The sequence below is a fragment of the Phoxinus phoxinus genome (genome assembly GCF_949152265.1).
Source record: "Phoxinus phoxinus genome assembly, chromosome: 19".
NCBI classification, from domain to species: Eukaryota; Metazoa; Chordata; class Actinopteri; order Cypriniformes; family Leuciscidae; genus Phoxinus; species Phoxinus phoxinus.
Genome location: NC_136894.1, coordinates 3,787,284 through 3,808,180, shown reverse-complemented (window position 1 = coordinate 3,808,180; position 20,897 = coordinate 3,787,284). Strand labels below are relative to the sequence as shown.

At 41.9% G+C, this 20,897-nt stretch overlaps 2 protein-coding genes across 2 annotated transcripts; one reads left to right on the top strand and one right to left on the bottom strand.

The window, feature by feature from the left end:
* Window positions 1-302: 302 nt before the first annotated feature.
* On the bottom strand, window positions 303-20,060 carry LOC306986675 (uncharacterized protein). Its single transcript, XM_079590147.1, has 5 exons — window positions 19,909-20,060; window positions 6,442-6,531; window positions 4,364-4,503; window positions 2,383-2,485; window positions 303-1,252 (listed from the first exon to the last, which is right to left on the bottom strand). Exons 1-4 carry the CDS (start codon window positions 19,985-19,987, stop codon window positions 2,408-2,410), a joined length of 387 nt encoding a protein of 128 aa, XP_079446273.1. The 5' UTR covers window positions 19,988-20,060; the 3' UTR covers window positions 303-1,252; window positions 2,383-2,407.
* Window positions 11,661-16,130, top strand: LOC306986674 (uncharacterized protein). The gene is made up of 2 exons (XM_079590146.1): window positions 11,661-15,586; window positions 15,889-16,130. The coding sequence occupies exon 1, from the start codon at window positions 11,672-11,674 to the stop codon at window positions 15,245-15,247; it is 3,576 nt and encodes a 1,191-aa protein (XP_079446272.1). The 5' UTR covers window positions 11,661-11,671; the 3' UTR covers window positions 15,248-15,586; window positions 15,889-16,130.
* Window positions 20,061-20,897: the final 837 nt, after the last annotated feature.

Here is a 20,897-nt window from a genome sequence, read left to right as displayed (position 1 = left end):
TGAATAAGTGCAGAGGCCGTTGATACGGAAAGGCTATTCCTGACACAATCGCTGCATGTTTTCCAGTGAATTTAATTGGCTGACGCTGACTAAAAACTGGCTATTTCCAAGGACGTGACCAAGAATTGTGTCCGTCTCCTTGTTGATGAAGACGTGAAACGTAAAGCTTTGAATACAGATTAACCCGAGTGCTTTTTAAAACTGATTAGTTTAGCAGATGTAATATCCTGAATAATAACTTTGTGATCGGGATATCTTCTTTGAGGATTGAGATCACACAGATGATAAGGCTGCAGGGAATTACTTGAAAAAATATTTATTCAGAATTTGAAACAACACATAAAAAATGCTCAACTGGCTCACATATTCATGTGCATTGTGGTGTAAATCACCATCTCTATTTGTAAAAAACAAAAAAACAAAATAAAAATGTGCTTGTATCTAAGGATTACTGAGGAAATAGTGAGGCTTAGAAGAAGTGCAGTGGCGAAGAAAAGTGCCTATGTAGTATCTGCAAGAGGTCATGACCTTTGAATGACTAGAAAAGCTTGATCTAATTGTAGAAATTCAGTGTGTTTCTACAGTTTCCCCAAACACAACATGATTCCCGGTCAGTTTACATAAAGCTTTGCTTATGGATGAAACTGGCATAATAAAATCGTACATTGTGTACCACTGATTTGCTTGTTTCTCAACTTACATTTCTAACACATTTATTCTCGCCATGCAATCAAAGGATATGCACATTATAGATGCTTTTAAACTGACAAAGTCTCATAAAAGAGACGAGTGTATTACAGTAAAATTGCAACAACAACAATAAAACAGCGGACGGTGGGAAGAGAAAGTGTTGTTTTTCTCTATTTCTTTGTTAGTCAGGATCCTCAAATCACCTGCTCTGAGTCGCATCCTGAAAGAAGATCCACAAAAGAACCTGTTATTTAGTTTAGCCCCATTTCACATTCATTTTCCAATCCATTGATCCAGCCTTTGAGACCTCTGACCTCTGTGCACTTGTTTTGCGGTGACAAAGAATAACGAACAATATGTCTTTCTGTTTAAAGCTTGCAAGCCGTGTGTTGTCATGGTTTGTCCTTTATCCACTGCTGTGTTTGTTTGAGTGTGTGCATGAGCGTGTGTGTGTGTGTGTGTGTGCGTGCGTGCGTGTGTGTGTGTCTCTGTCTCTGTACTGGATGTCCAAATGTCTTCCGTTCAGGTCATCTGTCCATCTGCTCTCGCTCCTCCTGGACTTCTAGAATAATTGGAGAAACAGAAAGCCATTGAGTCTAAAGTATTAAAAGATGTTATCACTTGTTTATTGGCTAGATGTATATCTCCTGAAAGGTGCAGTTGGTGGAGAGCAGGAGCACATGTACTGCAATGTAATGAGTGTCAAGAAGTTTGGAAACTTTCATTATGAGGCTTCCAGACAATCATTTAAATCCCAGTAAATAGCTGATGTTATTTCATGTGTCCCGCTTCCCCAACACACCCCACAAAACCATCAATGTTTGAGTGCCCTCTGCAGACTCCAAAGAGTATCACACACACGAGTATCTTCAACCTGAGATCCCTGTTCACAAGCATCAGCAGTATAAGCTGGTTTAGTAACAAAAGAAAACTTTAATCATATTAATACATATCACCGATAACACATTTATTTTTATATCAATTTAGGGATGCACTATATATCTTTGTTTTTTAATGTAGGCTAATCTCTGTTTATTTAGGATATTTAAAAAAATAATTAAGATTTCACTAATTTAAATGGATGATAATAGATTATGGCAAATTAAATATAAAGAAATATTGGAGTATTTATTATAAATTATTTATCTGTGCACATCATTCTTTTTTATTTAAATTAATGTGCCTCGCGATCTTTAATCAAAATAACTTCCCGCTTCCTCTTGCAGAGTCTCTTCTTCTCTGAGGGCGGGGCGACCTGTCACTCAAACGAGATCGACCAATAGCAAACCACAAACATCCAATCAATGAATTCCTCATGGACAAAATCAAGTCCCGCCATACATCAAGAAGTCATTTCACATTCAATCAGATTTAAGTCACAATAAGAAACGACTTCGGTTTCATGCTGACTTATCAGAGTTAAGCAAAACCTTTTGTGTTCACGCATAACAATGAGAAAAACAACCATCTTTATTAGTGTTACTTTGAAATGCGCAGCTAACACTGTTTCAGGCCACACACATTACTCTTTGTTTTTTGTATAATTTTAGCTATACAACATCTGCCATTCATCATGCGCCAGAGTTTCAATATCAGTGCATCCCTAATAAATGTATCCATAAATGAGTTCCCTGAATTTCCCACATGGATATGAACGCTGCATGTAATGTTAGACGCAGGTATTTGACTCACCTGAGTGTGTAACAAGGTCCTGCTGCTATAGTAGTCTGAGCAGCTGATGATGAACCAGCAGAACCAAGGTAAGAAGGAAACATACAGGCGATGACCGAGATGCCTAAAATAAAAATAATAAAAAGGTATTGTTTCAGTGTACGGCTGATGAACCGGCTTGGGAATTAGTAGATGCTCGTGGTTGATTGATTCTATTTCATGTATTGTACTAATGCACAATATTTAGAGATCTGTGCCTGGTGATTTCCCTTTACCTACGGGAATGATTTAAAGGTGCAGTAAGCGATTTCTGAAAAACACTGTTAATCATTTGAAATCATTTGAAATCAACCCAAACAAGCACACCCAGGGGCGGAGTGGGACCAAAAAATCTACCGGGAAATTTCGTAGACCACCGGCCCTACAGGGGGCGTTATAAATCTATAAAATATATTTAGATTAAGAAAGCCACCGCTACTGGTCACATCTATGGTTAGATTGATTTGTTTATTGAATTGCTACCTTTTGAGTCTGCCCTTCTCAACGCCACCTTTCCCTTTTCTTTTTTGCCTTTCCATCGCTTGCGAGCTACCAGTACGCTACCAAGGGGCCATTCACATATTGCGTCTTTTGTGCGCTCGAGTTCGTTATTTCAAATGTAGGCGCGCGACAAGTGCGCTCATAATTGAAGCGACGCACTCATTTTTTCCAAGCGCAGCGAGATGAAAAAAAGAGAGAGGCTGCACAGTTTGACCAGCGGGCAGCGGCCGGACATCAGGCCGCCGGATGCTGTTGCTAACTTGCAATGTATAATTATTATCAGACTGGCCCTCGCGGCCTCAAAACACTACCGGCCCACCGGGAAAAGTCCCGACCCTCCCGACTGCCACTCCGCCCCTGAGCACACCCCTCCCTTCGTTGCATTCAACACGCAATGGAAGAGTGGATGTCTCTTTATCATAGAAGCGAAGCAAAATAATGCTTAATGACTGTTTCTATAGCTAACATTCATTAGTTCAAAGTGTGCTCTTGTGTTGTACAGTTCTCTCCACAATGTGGAGCAGTGTGACAGTGTTTTATTGTCTGAGATTTTTCCATTGTGTGTTTTAAGCAGATGTTGCATAAATGTAATGCATTTGCTCTCTCGCAGGAATTCAAATGGGTTTGTATAATTAGCAGCTTGTTTAATTAAATGCGCATGTCTAAATAAGTTGATTGGCGCACCGTTGAGACCGCATTTCCTCTGTTTACAGATGCCTTCCTTTAATGCAGAGCAGAGCCATTGTTTAACTTTACAACACATGAGGATAAGAAGCAGATGGAGCTTTCAAATAGATCCATGTTCTTAAAATAACAGGGACACCTGTTTACATTCATGTTCACTCCCTTTGCTTCGTCAGCAGGATCATCGTGCCTCGTCAGACAATCTAATAAAACATGTCATTTCACCAAGTAGAGGTTTATTGCACTCATTAAACATCAATATTATCTCACCCACTGATATTTTCACAGCATTAAATATAGGGATTAAACATAGAGATGGGGTTTCATTTTCTGCAATAGATCTAATGGCCACGCACATATCATAAGTGTGTTTTATGCTGTTGAAATCATCCAGATATTTAAAAGTTCTGCAACTCTGGATTTCACAATGTGTTTTTTCTCTTTGGGGTGTAAGAACAGGTCATGACATATTTCCTCATTTTTCACAGAAGATAACACTTCTGTGTTATTGAGCAGATATATATCACTTGTTTGTCCTTTTGTGAACGCAGGGTTTATTAAGATGCTGAACGTCTGACCTCTGCGTGTGTGGAGGAGTTCTGTCCGCCCGCAGAAATGGTAAAGTAAGCAATCCCCCTTTCACAATCTCAAAGACACAAGGCTTTTGTGTCTCAGAAGAGATGAACCACATTACTCAGGACTTCAGAATGTATTGGGACATGTGAGTGTGTTGTGTGTTCAGCGTATTACAATGCATTAGGAAGTAGAACAGAAATACCTGATTCCTAAAAATGACTGTGGGCTCTGTGGGCTTCTCTTCATACACACTTCCATCTGTTTCTGTGAAGTTTGTTTCTTCTCCAGCGTCTGTCCCTCCTCCCATTAAAAACTTCTCTAGATCATCACTGCTGGCATTGCCTAATGAGACGGACACAGTGGATCTTGAAGAATGAGCAATGCATGAACACATACATGCCCGTTCAAAGGTTTGGTTACACGTTATTTTAATGTTCCCCAACAGACATTCTACACCACTGACTATAAGTAACTTTGCAGTTACAACTTAGTAACCCTATCAGTCTACTAATACTCTACTGAGAGTTAGTTGACATGTAGGTGCAACATTACTTGTAGTCAAAAGTATGTCCAAAGGCGACTATCCAAATAAAATGTGACCGATTTTTTAAATATATTTTTAAAGAAGTCTCTATTATGCTCACCAATGCTTCATTTATTTGATCTATAATACAGTAAAACAGTAATATTGTGAAATATTATTATAAATATTATTAATATATATTTAAAATAACTGTTTTCTTTTTGAATATATTTTAAAATGTGATTAATTCCAGTGATGCAAAGCTGAATGTTCAGTATTCAGTTCACATGATCCTTCAGAAATTCTGATATGGTGATCATGCATTTCTTATTATCAATATTAAAAACAGTTGTGATGCAGAATATTTTTGTAATATGTTTTTCAGTAAGAATCTTAATGACCCCAAACTTTTGAACGGTACATTGAGCTTTGGTTTTCATGTAGTCTTATTGCTGCAATATAAAACTGATGATGATGATGATGATGATGATCAATGTACAGTATACTGATGTGGTCTTTAATCCATTCTTATACTGTAGTTACAGTCAGCAGTGTGTCGTATATTGTGACTTTTCTATGGTTTTACTGGGATGAGAAACAATCCCTTTAGAATTTCCACATAGAAATGATTGCAGAATTAGTTAATCTCGGTGTCATGAGGAGGACCTCCTGCTGTAATAATGAACGATATTGGGTCACCCCTCGTCCTCAATCTGATTCCAGAGATAAACACGCGGCTGTGACTAAAACTGCTCCTCTGTATCAAACTGCCTTTAGCTCATATACTGACTCGTCTAGTCATGTCTGAGGAACTAAATGAGTAAATCTAAACAAACCCAAAGTACATGTGAAAATCTATACGTGTGTTTGGTAATAAAACATGAAATCATAAACATATGCACATAAAGGTTCAGAGAGATCCTATATAGAACTTTGTGGTTCTGGACTCAATTTTAAAGAACCCTTTATGCCAAAAAGTTTCTATATAAGGAGAAATTTATTAAATGATTGCATAATACTTTCATGTTTATTTTTGAGTGTTATAGTATGTTTATGAGCTGTTTGATTTATAAAAGGAATTAAAATGAAAAACAAATGAAAACAAAATTAGTTAATTAAAACTAAATTTATAAAATGATTCAGGGAAAGAGACGGGAAGACACAAAAAGGTCTTAGTGGCCAAAAGTGATGTCTGGATGGGGATATTTGTTTTTAATGACCCTACAAGTTCGATTAAATCATTAAAATATGAGGAAAATATTTTCTTATTTTTTATTTATTTAAATATTTTAAATATGAGGGAAGAGCAAAACACTAAACTTGGTTACGGATAATTGATAATTTTTTTTGGCAAAAAAGGCAAACTACAGCTACAGGTTTACTTTACTATGCAAAAAAATATATAATGCATAGAAAAACAAAATTCTCACAGAAAAATAGCATACATTGACTACAACATAATCAGTTATTAATAATTCAGCTCTCTGTTGTTTTTGCATGTGTTCATCATTTCTTTGTATGACAGCCTGGCCAAAAAATGATGTTGTGCAATGTGTCATGTTTCATTGCATTATCACAAATAAAAACTATTGACTCCAAGCACAACTAGTAATATGCTGACAAAACTTTTAATATTGGGATAAAGGGTGAAGTTTTCCTGGACCGGACGTCACTTTTGGCCACTAATGTGTGTGAAGAACCGGATAGATCCTTGTAAAGCTCTATATAGAACCTGTGTGAGAACATTGAAGACCTACTGAAGAACAGGAACTCGAACGTTGAATTGTAGTCGTACTCCGGGGTATGAGTGGAATCGTAGTCAAAATTATATTGGTCCTCCTCAACACCTGCGAAGACAAAAGAGATTTGATTTAGCTGTTATTTGGGAAAAACTTACAATTGTGGGAAACATTGAGGAAGTCAGCATCTGGGCAGATCACTCAACATCTGCTGATAAACTTACATTCACACCAGTCAGACAGGGACGGTCATAGCATGCCAGACATTCATTATGACTAGCCTTCATTTCACAAACACAGTTCATGCTTTGAACATTATCTGGCCATCTTTACTGGCCAACACAACTCAGTCACCTCACCGAACCAGAGAGGACATTGTTTGCCATTGAAAAGAAGCAGTGTCAATAATTTGAGATCTTTGTATTGCTTCTCGCATACTATTGCCATTTGTCAGTTATGTGAGACCATCCAGCATGACATTCTTTCTTCCCAAGCATCCTGTCTTGTCCAGCATATGATACTGTGAGATTACTGGGGACTGAGATGTTAATGAATGAAGAGCCAGCATAACATCTGTGAAGCCGGTTCTGTCAGGCTCAAGATTGTGAGAAGACATTTGTTTAACGGATATTTTTCTCTGCAGCGTTTACATTTGAGTTATTTAGATTTGATAACCGCTCATAAGTTTGGGGTCGGTACAATTTTTTTATGTTTTTGAAAAAAATCTATTTTGCTCTTGGGCTGCACAAATACAATAAAAACAGTAATAATTGTATTATTTAAAATAATATGTGTTTTCAAACAGCTATTTGAATATATTGTAAATTGTCATTTATTCCTGTGATCAAAGCTGAATTTTCAGCATCATTACTTTAGTCTTCAGTGTCACATGACCCTTCAGAAATCAGTATAATATGATGATTTGCTATTCAGGAAACATTTCTGATTATTATCAATGTTGAAAACAGTTGTGCTGCTTCATATTTTCGTGGAAACTGTGACACTTTTTTGTCAGAATAGAAAGTTCGAAAGAACAGCGTTTATTTGAAACAGAAATCTTTTGTCTACTATAAATGTCTACTATAACTTTTGATCAATTTAACGTGACCTTGCTGAATACATATATTAATAAAAATAAAAAAATCTTACTGACCCCAAATTTTAACAGTATTGTGGCTATTATAATAACAGATTTGTTTCAAAGGTAAATTAATAAGATCCTAATTGTATTTTATTCTAATGCTTGAAAAAGACAACTGTTCTTCTTTCCTAATTCAGGCCCAAGAGACAAGGCATCATGGGAAGTGTAATCAGACAAGGTGGAGTATCAGCTTGTCATTGCATAAAACCCTGAGCTTCAGGATCACCAAACATCAGGAAATCTTCTAAACCTTTGGGTCCGTGTATTGCTGGATGCACAGAAGTCCAGAAGTTCAGTTTTGATGGGATCGGACCCCAGAATCTACTTTCTTAAGCTGAAAAAATAATCTCAGGCTTTTCCTCTTACATCTTATTTCTCCAGCTGTTTAGTGAGACCAAGGTGATCAGTGTCAGTGTTTTTTCTTCAGGGAATGTGAATGATATCCAGACTACACCTGGGAGTTGAGCCCAAGAATCCCACCTCATATGCCTTAGGCTTATCTGGATTTGTCTGACTCCGTTTACTTTGAACTTTTTAGGGAGAAAGGCAAATATCAGATGTCAGAGCAGAAAAGGATTGTTAAAAGCTCTTTTCCATTGTAATTTACACCCAGACACATTGTAAAACTCTGTGTCCTGCGATTGTTTTCTTAGGGAGCTGATCTTATGTGTGGTTCAATAGTATTCATGACTTAAAATCCATTTTTACACGTCTATTTGGATTGGTTAATAGCAAAATCCAGTGGTCAGATATTTCCCAATATTCTCCATCATAATGGCAACACTGTATATTAGTTCGCTGAAGTTGCTACTTTCGTATTACAATGATTCACTCGTTTCATAGAAACATCTAAGTAATCAGAAGCCCATTCCTCCACACATAAGAAAAAAAATCATGCTTTGATTCAAAATTATGACAAAATGTTTTAATTATGAGATAAAAAGATAATTATGACATACACTGTGTGAAAGTCTCACTAATGACACTGATTTAAGAGCGCGTTCTCCCCGATCGCGGGGACTCTTATTTTGGCGGAATGCAGCGCATTCGGTGGAGTGCTTCACAGTGTTATGTGTGTGTGTGCGCGCGCGCGATCCAGTCAGGCATCAGCCGTCATCGTCAGCAACAACGAGCCGTGCAATCCCCTCACTGAATGCAATTATATGATCATCCTTATGTTCCTATGAGTGTTTAAAGTTGTGCGTCCAGAGAGGAAGTGAGTACTGTAAATTTCACTGTTACTCGAGCTGAGTTGATTGTTGTTTACAGAGTAGAGACGGGTAAAGAGTGATGACACAAAATGGATGCTAACGTGGTGTATAGCAGTATTTGAGTTCACATCCAGTACAGTAATCATGTAAGCTGTGTATTGTTTCGTGTTCTATTGTGTTAAAAGACAACATTGTGCTGATGTTTGAGGGAAGCCAGTAGTTTTAATGCCATTTATGTTGTTATGAGTGTGATTGTGATAAGAAAGAAGCATTATTTGTTATAGTATATTTTATTTGTTTGTTACAGACCACACATACACACTCATGCTGAAACTTCTAAGGACATAAAGCAAAGACTGAACCATTCAGCGCCAGTATTCATGCTCATCTCCGATATGCACACAGAGAGCACTGTTTAATTCAGTCCGCTATGATCTGGCTCCCCCTCTGCATATGCTTGTACAAAATAAATCTGTTGAACTAAATTCCTTCTCCGACTTTGGTGTTCTAACCGGCACACCTGGATCAGCTCCCTCCAACACATTAGCAACAGCTAGCACCTTACAGTCCTTAGCCCCTCAGCTACATTTGGTCCTTCGAGCCGGATACAAGCTGTTCCAGGAACATGCAACAAAGCGGTGAAGTATCCTGGGTCCCATCGACTCGACCTAAGAGGCAGCGGAGGCTGCCACAGTATCTTGAGGACTATGAGGTTGGTCCAGTGAGACAACAGACACATGTTTCACCTCGTACAAGTTTGTTACAGCATATGCATGGGCTAGAGGGGTGGAGCTCTCACCATGGGGGGGCGGCTATGATGACGCCCGCTGAAAGTACACATGTCACAAGGTCCCCTCGTCAGGTTCAGTGGGACTCCGATATTAGTGAGCATTATGAAGAGTACTCTCCCAGCTATGATACACGTTCAACTGGCCGACGTGCAGTGTGGACAGACACTCCAACACCCTATGCAGATGATGGAAATGAGATGCGTAGAGAGAACACATCATTATGCCAATCCGAAGAGAACAGGCAGAGCGGTGATTCACAGCTTTGGGGTATTCAGAGGGAAATGCATTCTCCGGTAGCCTCAGTTAAAACACTTCAGATGGCAAGACAGGAACCGTGGCCAGTACCGCCCCCTCCTATAAAGGATCACTTTCTGACCCAAAGTGAAGAAGAGGAGTATGACGACTGGCTACCGCCTCCACCATGGCCCTCTGCTGAACCACCGTCAATGCCTTCAGACGGTGAGGAGACACAGATGGTCACTATGATAGATAGAATGATGAAGGAACTCCAGCTAATCAGAGATAGTGCTGCATCTAACTCAGCAACTAGAAGTCACATGTCTTCTACCCCTAGGAGACCACCAGCTAGGAAGCTTCATGATACCCAGCCTCTGACTCACTGGTCGCAGTATTATTCACCTGGCACCAGCTCCCTTCCTGTCATGGGCTTCGCAAAATCTGGGCCTTCACCTCAACGCCTACCAGGGCCTCATACGAGTCATCGTACCCCCTCTCAAGGCGTACCCTACCAGCCTGCATCAGCTATGGTGAAGGAAAAGGAATACCATGGGCCAACGCCGAAAATCCCCCTCTTCATCCATAGGGACCCCATGGAATTCTCCCGTCTGAAGCTCGCCCTAACGAATCTGTTGCCAAGGGATGCCACTGAGCTCTTCAAATATCAGGTTCTAGTGGACCATCTGAGGTTGGAGGAGGCTTGCTTTATAGCAGACTCATACATCAATTCGCCTATGCCGTACTCGGACACTATGGCCGCATTGAATGAGAAGTTCGGACAGCCACATCAAGTCGCCTTAAAGAGAATCGCTACTGTCATGGGATCACCACAGATAAGGCAGGGGGATACAGCAGCCTTTGAGAAGTTTGCTTTGCATGTTCAGTCGCTAGTGGGCATGTTAAAGACCCTGGGCTCTGATGGAGACGTTGAGCTGAGATGCGGCTCTCACGTTGCACGGCTGCTTACGAAACTTCCACCTGAGTTGAGGGCAAATTTCCGACGTCAGATGTTCCATCGACCTGGCTCTACTCATACCCTGCTTGACTTAGCAGAGTGGCTCCAGTATGAGTCGTGGTGTCAAAGTTATGACACCCCATCCGACACCCGAGCCCAAGGGTCATTGAGCCACAAAGCTGAGAAGCGACACAGTAGATCAGCGGCTATCGTGCTACATGGGGCTGAGAGTTGTGGAGATAGTAAGGCCACAAAGCGAGATGGTCAGAGTTCCTCGGATTTCAAAAGTAGAGGCAGGATAAAGCAGTACTGCCCATATTGTGAGAGTTCAGAACATTTTCTGAATAAGTGCCCAGCCATTCAAAAGTTCACAAGGGAGGAAGTCATAGAGTGGATCAAGGTGAATAGAAGATGCTGGAGATGTGGGAGGTCCCACCAAGCTGCACAGTGCGACCTCAAAAGACTCTGTGACCTGTGCCAAGGAAAACACTTGAGAATTCTCCATAGTGTGAACACCCGTCCTACTGCAGAGCCACCCAAAGTAGAGAGTTGCCTAGTGAACAACGGCACTGAGGTTCTTTACCTGGACCGGCCATCAACTTCCACTCGTGTCCTATTAAAGGTTGTGAGAGTGCTCCTTCGGAACAAGGATCGGACTCTTGACACCTACGCGGTATTGGATGATGGATCGGAACGCACCATGCTCCTTCCAGAAGCGGTTGACCGACTTGGATTGCAAGGTAGACAAGAGGATCTTGTCCTTCGCACAATACGACAGGATGTCCAAACGTTGAAGGGATCATCCGTCTCATTCTGCATATCACCCCTTGCACATCCCAGAAGAAGCTTTAAGGTTGCGGAGGCGTTCACTTCACACCGTCTCAGTCTTGCGGATCATTCATATCCCATCTCCATGTTGAAGAGAAAATATAAGCATCTGGCAGACCTCCCTATCGAACCGTTTGAGCATGTCAAGCCACTTGTATTGATCGGAGCGGATTACCCCCATCTGCTTACTCCAGTCGAGCCAGTGAGGTTAGGCCCTCCAGGAGGGCCGGCGGCTATCCGTACAAGACTGGGTTGGACGCTTCAGGGGCCGACTCACCTCATCCAGTGGAGAGTATGCTCACAACAGTGCCTGCTGACCAGTGTTTCACCGCAGACAACAGAGTTGATGAGGAATGTCGAGAAACTCTGGCAGATGGATGTGCTGCCTTTTCAAAGTGACAAGATGGCAGTGAGATCGAAGCAAGACAAGGAGGCAATAGAGCACCTGGAGGCAAAGACAAGGAGGGTAGAGGTTGCTGGCATCCTCCGGTATGCTACTCCGTTGCTACGGAAACAGGACATGCCCCTATTCCAGGCATCCAAAGAGGCCGTTCTACCGAGCTTGAGGAGTACAGAGAGACGATTGGCTAAGGACCCTCAACGTGCCAGAGCCTACTGTGAGGCAATCAACCAGCTCGTACAATCAGGAGCTGTTAAGAAGTTGGGCCCAGATGAGATCTCAAAGACTGGTGAATCATGGTACATACCTCATCACCTAGTTAGCCATAATGGGAAGAATCGGCTTGTTTTCAACTGTTCCTACCAATTTCGTGGACTGAATTTGAATGATGCCCTTCTTCCAGGACCGACCTTGGGCTCATCTCTCCTTGGTGTCCTGCTGCGCTTCAGGCAACAAGCAGTAGCAATTAGTGGAGATATCAGGGGTATGTTTCACCAGGTCCAGCTTCTGCCAGAAGACCGGCCACTTCTCAGGTTTGTGTGGAGAGATATGAAGCGAGAGGATCCCCCTGATACCTTTGAGTGGCAAGTTCTGCCCTTTGGCACCACCTGCTCACCTTGTTGTGCCACATTTGCTCTTCAACGACATGCCAGAGATCACAGTGTTCCAGAGGACGGTGTCAGAGACTCTGTAGAACGCTGTTTCTACGTTGATAATTGCCTTCAGAGCGTACCAACTGCAGCAGAAGCCAGGAGGTTGGTGGACAAACTCAGGGAGATTCTGGCATCGGGTGGGTTTGAGATCCGTCAGTGGGCATGTAACATCCCAAGTGTCATTGGACATCTGCCAAAGGAAGCAAGGTCAGTTAGTATGGAGCGCTGGCTCTCGCATGATGACACGGGTCTGTCTGAATCCACTCTCGGACTTAGTTGGCATTGGGAATCGGACATCTTGGGGTATAAGAGCCGCCCGCTGGACTATGGCATACTGACTATGCGCAACGTGTATAAAGTTTTAGCTCGGCAGTACGACCCTCTGGGGTTCATATTACCCTACACAACCCGCGCCAAGTTGCTTGTCCAGAGCATGTGGGATAAGCACCGTCACTGGGACGACCCCCTCCTCCCTCAGGAGCTACAGCAAGCTTGGAAAGAGTGGGAATCTGAACTCCATCTGCTGCCTCGCATAACTTTGCCTCGCTCTTATGTTCCAGCTCATGTGGGTCGAACAGTCGTCTCTAGACAGATCCACATATTCAGCGATGCGTCAGAGAAAGCCTACGGCTCTGTTTCTTATTTGCGGACTGAGGATGTCCAAGGCCAAGTCTACCTGTCATTCCTGGCAGCGAGATCAAGAGTCGCTCCCCGGCGACGACACTCCATACCACGTTTAGAGCTCTGCGGTGCCCTAACAGCAGCCCAACTGGCAAAGATGTTGGAAGGTGAGCTGACCTTGAAGATTGATCAGACTATATTTTGGAGTGATTCAACCACGGTGCTTACCTGGCTGCAGTCGGAGTCGTGCCGTTTTAAAGTATTTGTGGGCACCCGTGTAGCTGAAATTCAGGAGCTCACAGAGCCCAGCGCCTGGCGTTATGTATGCTCCTCACTGAATCCTGCTGATGATGTCACGCGGGGTAAGACTCTTGAGGAGCTCGCCATGCCTAATCGCTGGAGCCAAGGGCCCTCTTTCCTCCTTGGGGGACCCGACGAATGGCCATCCCAATCACCTAGGCTGCCTGATGCAGATCCGTCAGAGTACAGGAAGTCAGTCTCCTGCGGTATTGTGACTAACAATGACTGGCTATGTTCTCTACAAGGTGGCCAACATACCTGGAAGGATCTGGTTGAGGCTACAGTGCGTGAGCTTCACGGGGCGGCTGGACAGGGTAGCGCTGTTACTGCTTCAGATTATCATCAAGCAGAAATGATAATCTACAAGAGAATCCAGCAAGACAGTTTCCCAGAAGAACGGCACCACTTGAAGAAGGGCAAGTCAGTACCAAACAGTAGTCGCCTACTTACCTTGTCCCCAGAGTTAGACCCTAAGGAGGAGATCATACGTGTTGGTGGTAGATTGCGGCGGGCTGAAGCTCTCGATACTGCTTTTAAACACCCGATCGTCCTGGATCCTAGTCATCCAGCCACCAAGCTACTTATACAGGATTACGACACTCGTCTTTGCCACCCTGGACCTGAACGGGTATATGCTGAAATACGTCGCGTCTTCTGGATCCTGCGCGGGAGAGAGGCAATCCGTCATATACAACATCTCTGTAAGGAGTGTAGGAGATGGAAGGCTAAGCCATCAGTGCCCAAGATGTCAGACTTACCCGTGGCCCGTTTGCGTCTATATAAGCCGGCCTTCTATTCCACGGGTGTAGACTGTTTTGGGCCTTTCCAGGTGAAGTTGGGACGCCGCTCTGAGAAGAGATGGGGTATTATTTACAAATGTCTCACCACACGAGCAGTGCACCTGGACCTCTTACACAGCTTGGATTCAGACTCGTTTCTAATGAGCCTCAGGAGATTCATTGCCCGTAGAGGTACGCCGGCTGAACTCTATTCGGATCAGGGCACAAATTTCAAGGCAGGAGAGAGAGAGCTTCGTGAGACATTTGACGGTCTATCTTCAGAGCTTCAACAACTTCTAGCGAAGCAGAAGATTGCCTTCCACTTCAACCCACCGGCAGCACCCCATTTCGGTGGAGCATGGGAGCGAGAGATAAGATCGGTCAAATCTGCTTTGTATACAGTTATAGGAGCTCAGCCGGTCTCCGAAGAAGTGCTCCGTACCGTCTTGTTGGAAGTTGAGGCAATATTGAACACAAAGCCACTGGGATATACCTCAGCTAACATAGCAGACCTGGATGCAATCACTCCGAACATCCTCTTGATGGGGCGGCTAGATGGTGCTTTGCCCCAGGTGGTATACAACAAGAGTGAAGGTTTGAGCAGGAGAAGATGGAGGCACTGTCAGGTCTTGGCAGACCACTTCTGGTCCAGGTTTATAAGGTACTACTTGCCCACCTTGCAGCCTCGACAGAAGTGGCATACCACCACAGTGGATCTTGCGGTTAACTCTGTTGTTCTGATGATGGACCCGCAGCTTCCCAGGGCTCTTTGGCCAGTCGGCAGAGTGACTGAGGTACATCATAGTGCTGATGGTCGTGTAAGGTCAGCAGATGTCCGGATTAGAGACAAAGTCTACACCAGACCAGTTGCCCGTCTCATTGCCCTCCCAGCCATCCCAGATTCATAGGCGGAAACGGATTCCGTCGTAGTGCCTACGGATGTGAGCAGTGAGCCTTTCTCAGGAGCAAATTGCATGCAATTTGGGGGCGGCTGTGTGAAAGTCTCACTAATGACACTGATTTAAGAGCGCGTTCTCCCCGATCGCGGGGACTCTTATTTTGGCGGAATGCAGCGCATTCGGTGGAGTGCTTCACAGTGTTATGTGTGTGTGTGCGCGCGCGCGATCCAGTCAGGCATCAGCCGTCATCGTCAGCAACAACGAGCCGTGCAATCCCCTCACTGAATGCAATTATATGATCATCCTTATGTTCCTATGAGTGTTTAAAGTTGTGCGTCCAGAGAGGAAGTGAGTACTGTAAATTTCACTGTTACTCGAGCTGAGTTGATTGTTGTTTACAGAGTAGAGACGGGTAAAGAGTGATGACACAAAATGGATGCTAACGTGGTGTATAGCAGTATTTGAGTTCACATCCAGTACAGTAATCATGTAAGCTGTGTATTGTTTCGTGTTCTATTGTGTTAAAAGACAACATTGTGCTGATGTTTGAGGGAAGCCAGTAGTTTTAATGCCATTTATGTTGTTATGAGTGTGATTGTGATAAGAAAGAAGCATTATTTGTTATAGTATATTTTATTTGTTTGTTACAGACCACACATACACACTCATGCTGAAACTTCTAAGGACATAAAGCAAAGACTGAACCATTCAGCGCCAGTATTCATGCTCATCTCCGATATGCACACAGAGAGCACTGTTTAATTCAGTCCGCTATGATCTGGCTCCCCCTCTGCATATGCTTGTACAAAATAAATCTGTTGAACTAAATTCCTTCTCCGACTTTGGTGTTCTAACCGGCACACCTGGATCAGCTCCCTCCAACACATTAGCAACAGCTAGCACCTTACAGTCCTTAGCCCCTCAGCTACATACACATTTTGACTTTTTGTCAAAATTATGACTTTTTCACTCATAATTTTGACTATTTATGTTATAATTATGATTTACCAAAGCATTATTTTTTCTCTTATGTGGCGGAAATGGGCTTCCAGAGTTCAATTGCTGTGAACATCCCCTTAAGTATTAACATTACTGTAATATTGTTTGTCTTGTCACTAGGTGTGTACATTTTAATGGACAATTAGTAATTCTCTTTGTACCTTATTTTATTCCATTGTCATTTGAGAAATAATTATTAAATTACATTTTTGGGAACACTTTAGTTTAGGGTCTAATTCTCACTATTAACTCGGTGCTTATTAGCACGCATATAACTAAAATATTGGCTGTTTATAAACACATATTAATGCCTTATTCTGCATGATCATATTCTATATCCCTTAATCCTACCCAATACCTACTTAACAACTACGTTTAATTATATTAATAACAGTAATTATGAGTTTACAGAGACTAAAGTCATAGTTAATAGTAAGAATTGGACACTAATCTAAAGTGTGACCAATTTTTTTGCTTTATGTGAAGTGTAAAAACCTGTTCTTTCTTTTGGAAACTATTAATTAGATTTTTTTCTGTTCATTTCACACATATATGCATAATATGTGTATGACTAAAATTTATTTTAAATGAATGATCTAAGTTCAAAATCATGGAGATACGAAGCAGATTTTAGATTCACATTATTTCTAGATGAGAGTGTTTGATTGACAGCATCGTGGAACCCAAGACCCAAATGTTTTGCCATACATGACCAAGAAATGACACTTGGCTTTTGCATCATGGCTGTTTGCCAGTACCATTAGTTCTCTAAAGCGTTTCCCAGACTTGCCTTGCTTTATCATTACAATCTCCGCGGAAGGAACAAGCTGTAAGAAGAATGCTCTGAGCAATTTTTCTTCATCATCCATGTCCTCAATGCTCTTTTCAGACCAATCATAATCAAACTTACATGCTGTCATACTTCTTTGGAGACGTGATAATAATCATCCGCAAGCATAATCTTTTCACTTTCTCTTGAGATTCGTGGGAAACAGGGCCGAGTTAATACCTGGATCAACACCAATAAACAAGTGGTACCATAAACAGCACGAGGCTCAGCGCTCTTCCGATGTCTGGCCAGGTCTGCGGTCAACATGCCATGTGTGGTTTATTTTAAAGTCTTCATCCCTAGGGTGGTACAGCAGTCACTGTCTATTAAGTGCCATCTGAATACTGTGAAAAGTCCACAACTCGCGCTATGGGTTCTTATCCAAACATTATCGTGCCCCCATAATCAGATTAGCTTTGCCAAACAAAGAAACAAAAATAACAGTATTGTGTTTTGTCTGCAAGTTAACCTGATGGATTTTAGGGTGACGGTATTCACATGCCCCGCTGAATGAGTTCTCCTTCGGTGAGGAGAGTTAATGAAGCCGAGCTGTGAACCTACGGCTCAAACACACATGTTTTACCCTTTTTTATTCTCCTTGTCACATTGCCATTGAGATATGAACACAACTCCAGAGTTTACTATCTGGCTGTTGTCCAATTCAAGCTCTGAGTGTAGACTATAAAACCCAACCTGGTCACACCAAACACACAGCGAACAAGCTGGAACACGAAAGCCTCCCAAAAAAAAGTAATGAAAGCTAAAACAACACCATTTCAACTAGCGTGTTTTAAGCTGTGATTGACTACTCGTAGCAGTCACTGACAAACAGTTTCTCGTGAGGCATTGGGAAATTTAGTCAGGCGGAACTTGACCCTTCAACTCCCACCAACCACCATCAGTCATTCAAAGCCCCCAAAACTTGTGATTTCAAGATGTTATCCTAAAGAAATGTCAAAACAAGTTATGAAAATATCCTTAAGGTAAGACTTCACTCCCATAATGATTTTTGGCCAATGTTTCTCCGTATCGCTCCACCCGAACCCCAGGAGGTGGTGGGATCAGTCCAACAGTAAAGCGTTACTCATCTCATGATATCTGCTTTATTCATTTCTTCTGTTTTCCAGTAATTGATTCATAAAACCACCAGGCTCTTGGCTCATACAGTTGGGCACATTCCCAGCGCAGGCTCCCAAGCGCTCCGGCACATGTCTCTGTGTGTGTGCACTACAAGCGGACAGCAAATCACAATGTTTGAATAGTAGTAACTCTTTACTGTGAAGGTTTGATTCCTGCTAAGGATATCATTCAGTCTTCTGCTCATAATTATCACTTGTTTTAGGTCTGCACCACAATGATGTCATGGATGTTGTCACTTCCTCAAGACAAAAGAGCAAATTCCTGCTGGTTTCTGCTGGTAGTCAATGACCAGAACAAGAGAAGGAAGTCGGAGCTGTGAGTGTGTGAGTGTGTGTGGACAGAAAACAGCTGTGCGGGGAACACGGTGGGATTACTTTGCCCTCGTGATTGTTATGACCCCCCGGGGCCGTCTGTCATGCCGAAGACTTTGCGCTGGATTGCACTGTCATACAACTCCATAAGGATGCACTTTTGTGTCCATTTCCCTGGGAATTTTTCAAACCAGGTTATCCCGAGTGTGACTTTAAGAGATACGTTTACAACTGAGCAGATTTAACAAGTGCCATGCTGACTAACGCTCGCTTCTTTTGTTCCTGGAAATTTTGAGCAATACTTTACTCAGACAAAATGCTAAACATGTTTTTAGACGATACATCCTCTTTTCTTTTAAAATATTATTTTATTTATTTTAGGTCGTTTCAACCATACATATATTTCTAATGTGTTTAGGGAGATTTTTCATATTTTTGGATTAATAAGTCAATTCATTCATTCATTAATTTAGATCATGTTCAGTGAACCTGCTGCAGATCAATAACTAAGCTTGACATCTTTCTGAAAATATAGAAGTCCTTGCGCACTCAAAACCAGATTCCCACAACACACTTTTCCTGTCAGCGGATCTCTGCATGCTCATAAACATATTTTGTGTCAATACAGTGAGAATTTTTTACCTAATAGGGGTTTTCAAACTGTGGGTCATGAACCAAAGGTGGGTCGTGCAAAGTCACTTGGCTGCAGATAAGTTAACGTTTCAGTGAATGACACACACACACAATTTAGTCTAGGGCTGCATGACATACCAGCATTAAATAGAAATCTTGCAGTTTCTGGACCCCCATCTCAAATATTTTGGTGGGTCTTGAGATAGATTATACTTGTCTAGGTGGGTCCTGGAATGGAAAAGTTTGGGAACAACAATCAACCTAAATGCATTAGGTTGGACCAATAAAAACTAACAATGTTATGCCTTTCTTTCTTCTGTGGAACATAAAATATATATTCTGAAAATGCGTTGTTTTGTCAACACAGTGAAAATCAATGGGGTCCAATGTTGTTTGGGACCCCGTAGAGCTTCATTGCATGGACAAAACAGTTTAAATATTCTTCAAAATATTTCAGTGTGTGTGCGCTCCGCAGATGAAGGAAAAAGTCAAGTTTGGAACAACATTAGGGTAAATTATAAGTTATGATTTGCATATCCCAATGAGGAAACTAGTGCAAGTTACCACTTTCGTACAGGTTTCTCAGCCTCAAATACAACACATGCAAATATCTTTTCAAATGCTCCATTTGTAGAACTTTTTATCTCGCACTAGATCTGTCTCATTCCAAACATTCACATATAGCAAGTTCCCTCATTGAAGTCAATCTCGGTCTCTCTCACACACACACACACACACACACACACACACTCACTCACCCCAGCAGAGCGGCAGCAGTAGGAGAGTTCCTGCCAAACACACTGATATCATCACACAGCGCTGAGGTAGTCTTGCCATGTCGCTCTAAAGTGTTGGTGTGTGTGTGTGTGTGTGTGTGTGCAGCCTCCACGCTGTGCCTCTGAATGACTGCGGCGTGTGAGTGAGTGTGAGGAGAGGAAACCGCCTGGAGAAGGGGTGGGAGGAAGGAGTAAGAGGGGGTGGGAACTCAAAAATTGTAGATGCCTCATTCATCTGTTAACTAACACCTCCTTTAAACAATACCAGTGTCTGTCTCAGCCCTGAACGTGGATTCGGGCTATTGCTGATATGACTCTCACTCATTTGAATGGGTTATTTTTTAGTAATATGGAATTTTAAGATAGACGAGAGATGAAAAGACTGGCCCGGGTTGGGATGTGGGTCACAGAGCGCACAGAAAGCAGATGTAAATGTCATCCACGCAGCTGTGTGATGGTGTTTGTCAACTGATCTTGATTGGTGATAAGCTTGGATGCATGCTGTGCAGTTAATGGTTCGGAAAAGATCTTTCAAGATCAGTTAACAAAGGCATTTAATGTCGCAACAAGAAACTGCTTACAAAACACTGCGTAATTATAGTTTTTTGGACATGATTTCATGATAATACCATGATTTTTTTTTTTTTTTTTGTACAGTAGGCTAGTAGTTTTCCAAGTACCTTAAACAGCAGAGGTTTTTCAAGGATCCCCCATCCTAAATATTGCTCCAAACCAGCATTAGTGAGCCATTAAAGAAAAGAGAAAAACTAATCTGTAGAAAGGAAAAAGAGATTTAAATAATCTTCAATATAATATTTGTAAAATATTTAAACATTTATTTTATATATATATATATATAACAGTTTAATGTTTTAAATATTTAATCATAATCACGTTTCTTTTACATTTAAACATTTTTTAATTATAATAATTCGTATTATAATATTTGTTAAATATTGAAACATTTATTT

Coding starts and splice junctions, on each gene's coding strand:
- LOC306986674 (XM_079590146.1), top strand. CDS start 11,672: ATGTTGAAGAGAAAATATAAGCATCTGGCAGACCTCCCTATCGAACCG.
- LOC306986675 (XM_079590147.1), bottom strand. CDS start 19,987: ATGGCAAGACTACCTCAGCGCTGTGTGATGATATCAGTGTGTTTGGCA. Junction 4,504..6,441: donor GTTCGAGTTCCTGTTCTTCA/GTAGGTCTTCAA, acceptor CCGTCTCATTAG/GCAATGCCAGCAGTGATGAT. Junction 2,486..4,363: donor CAGTCATTTTTAGGAATCAG/GTATTTCTGTTC, acceptor TTTTTATTTTAG/GCATCTCGGTCATCGCCTGT.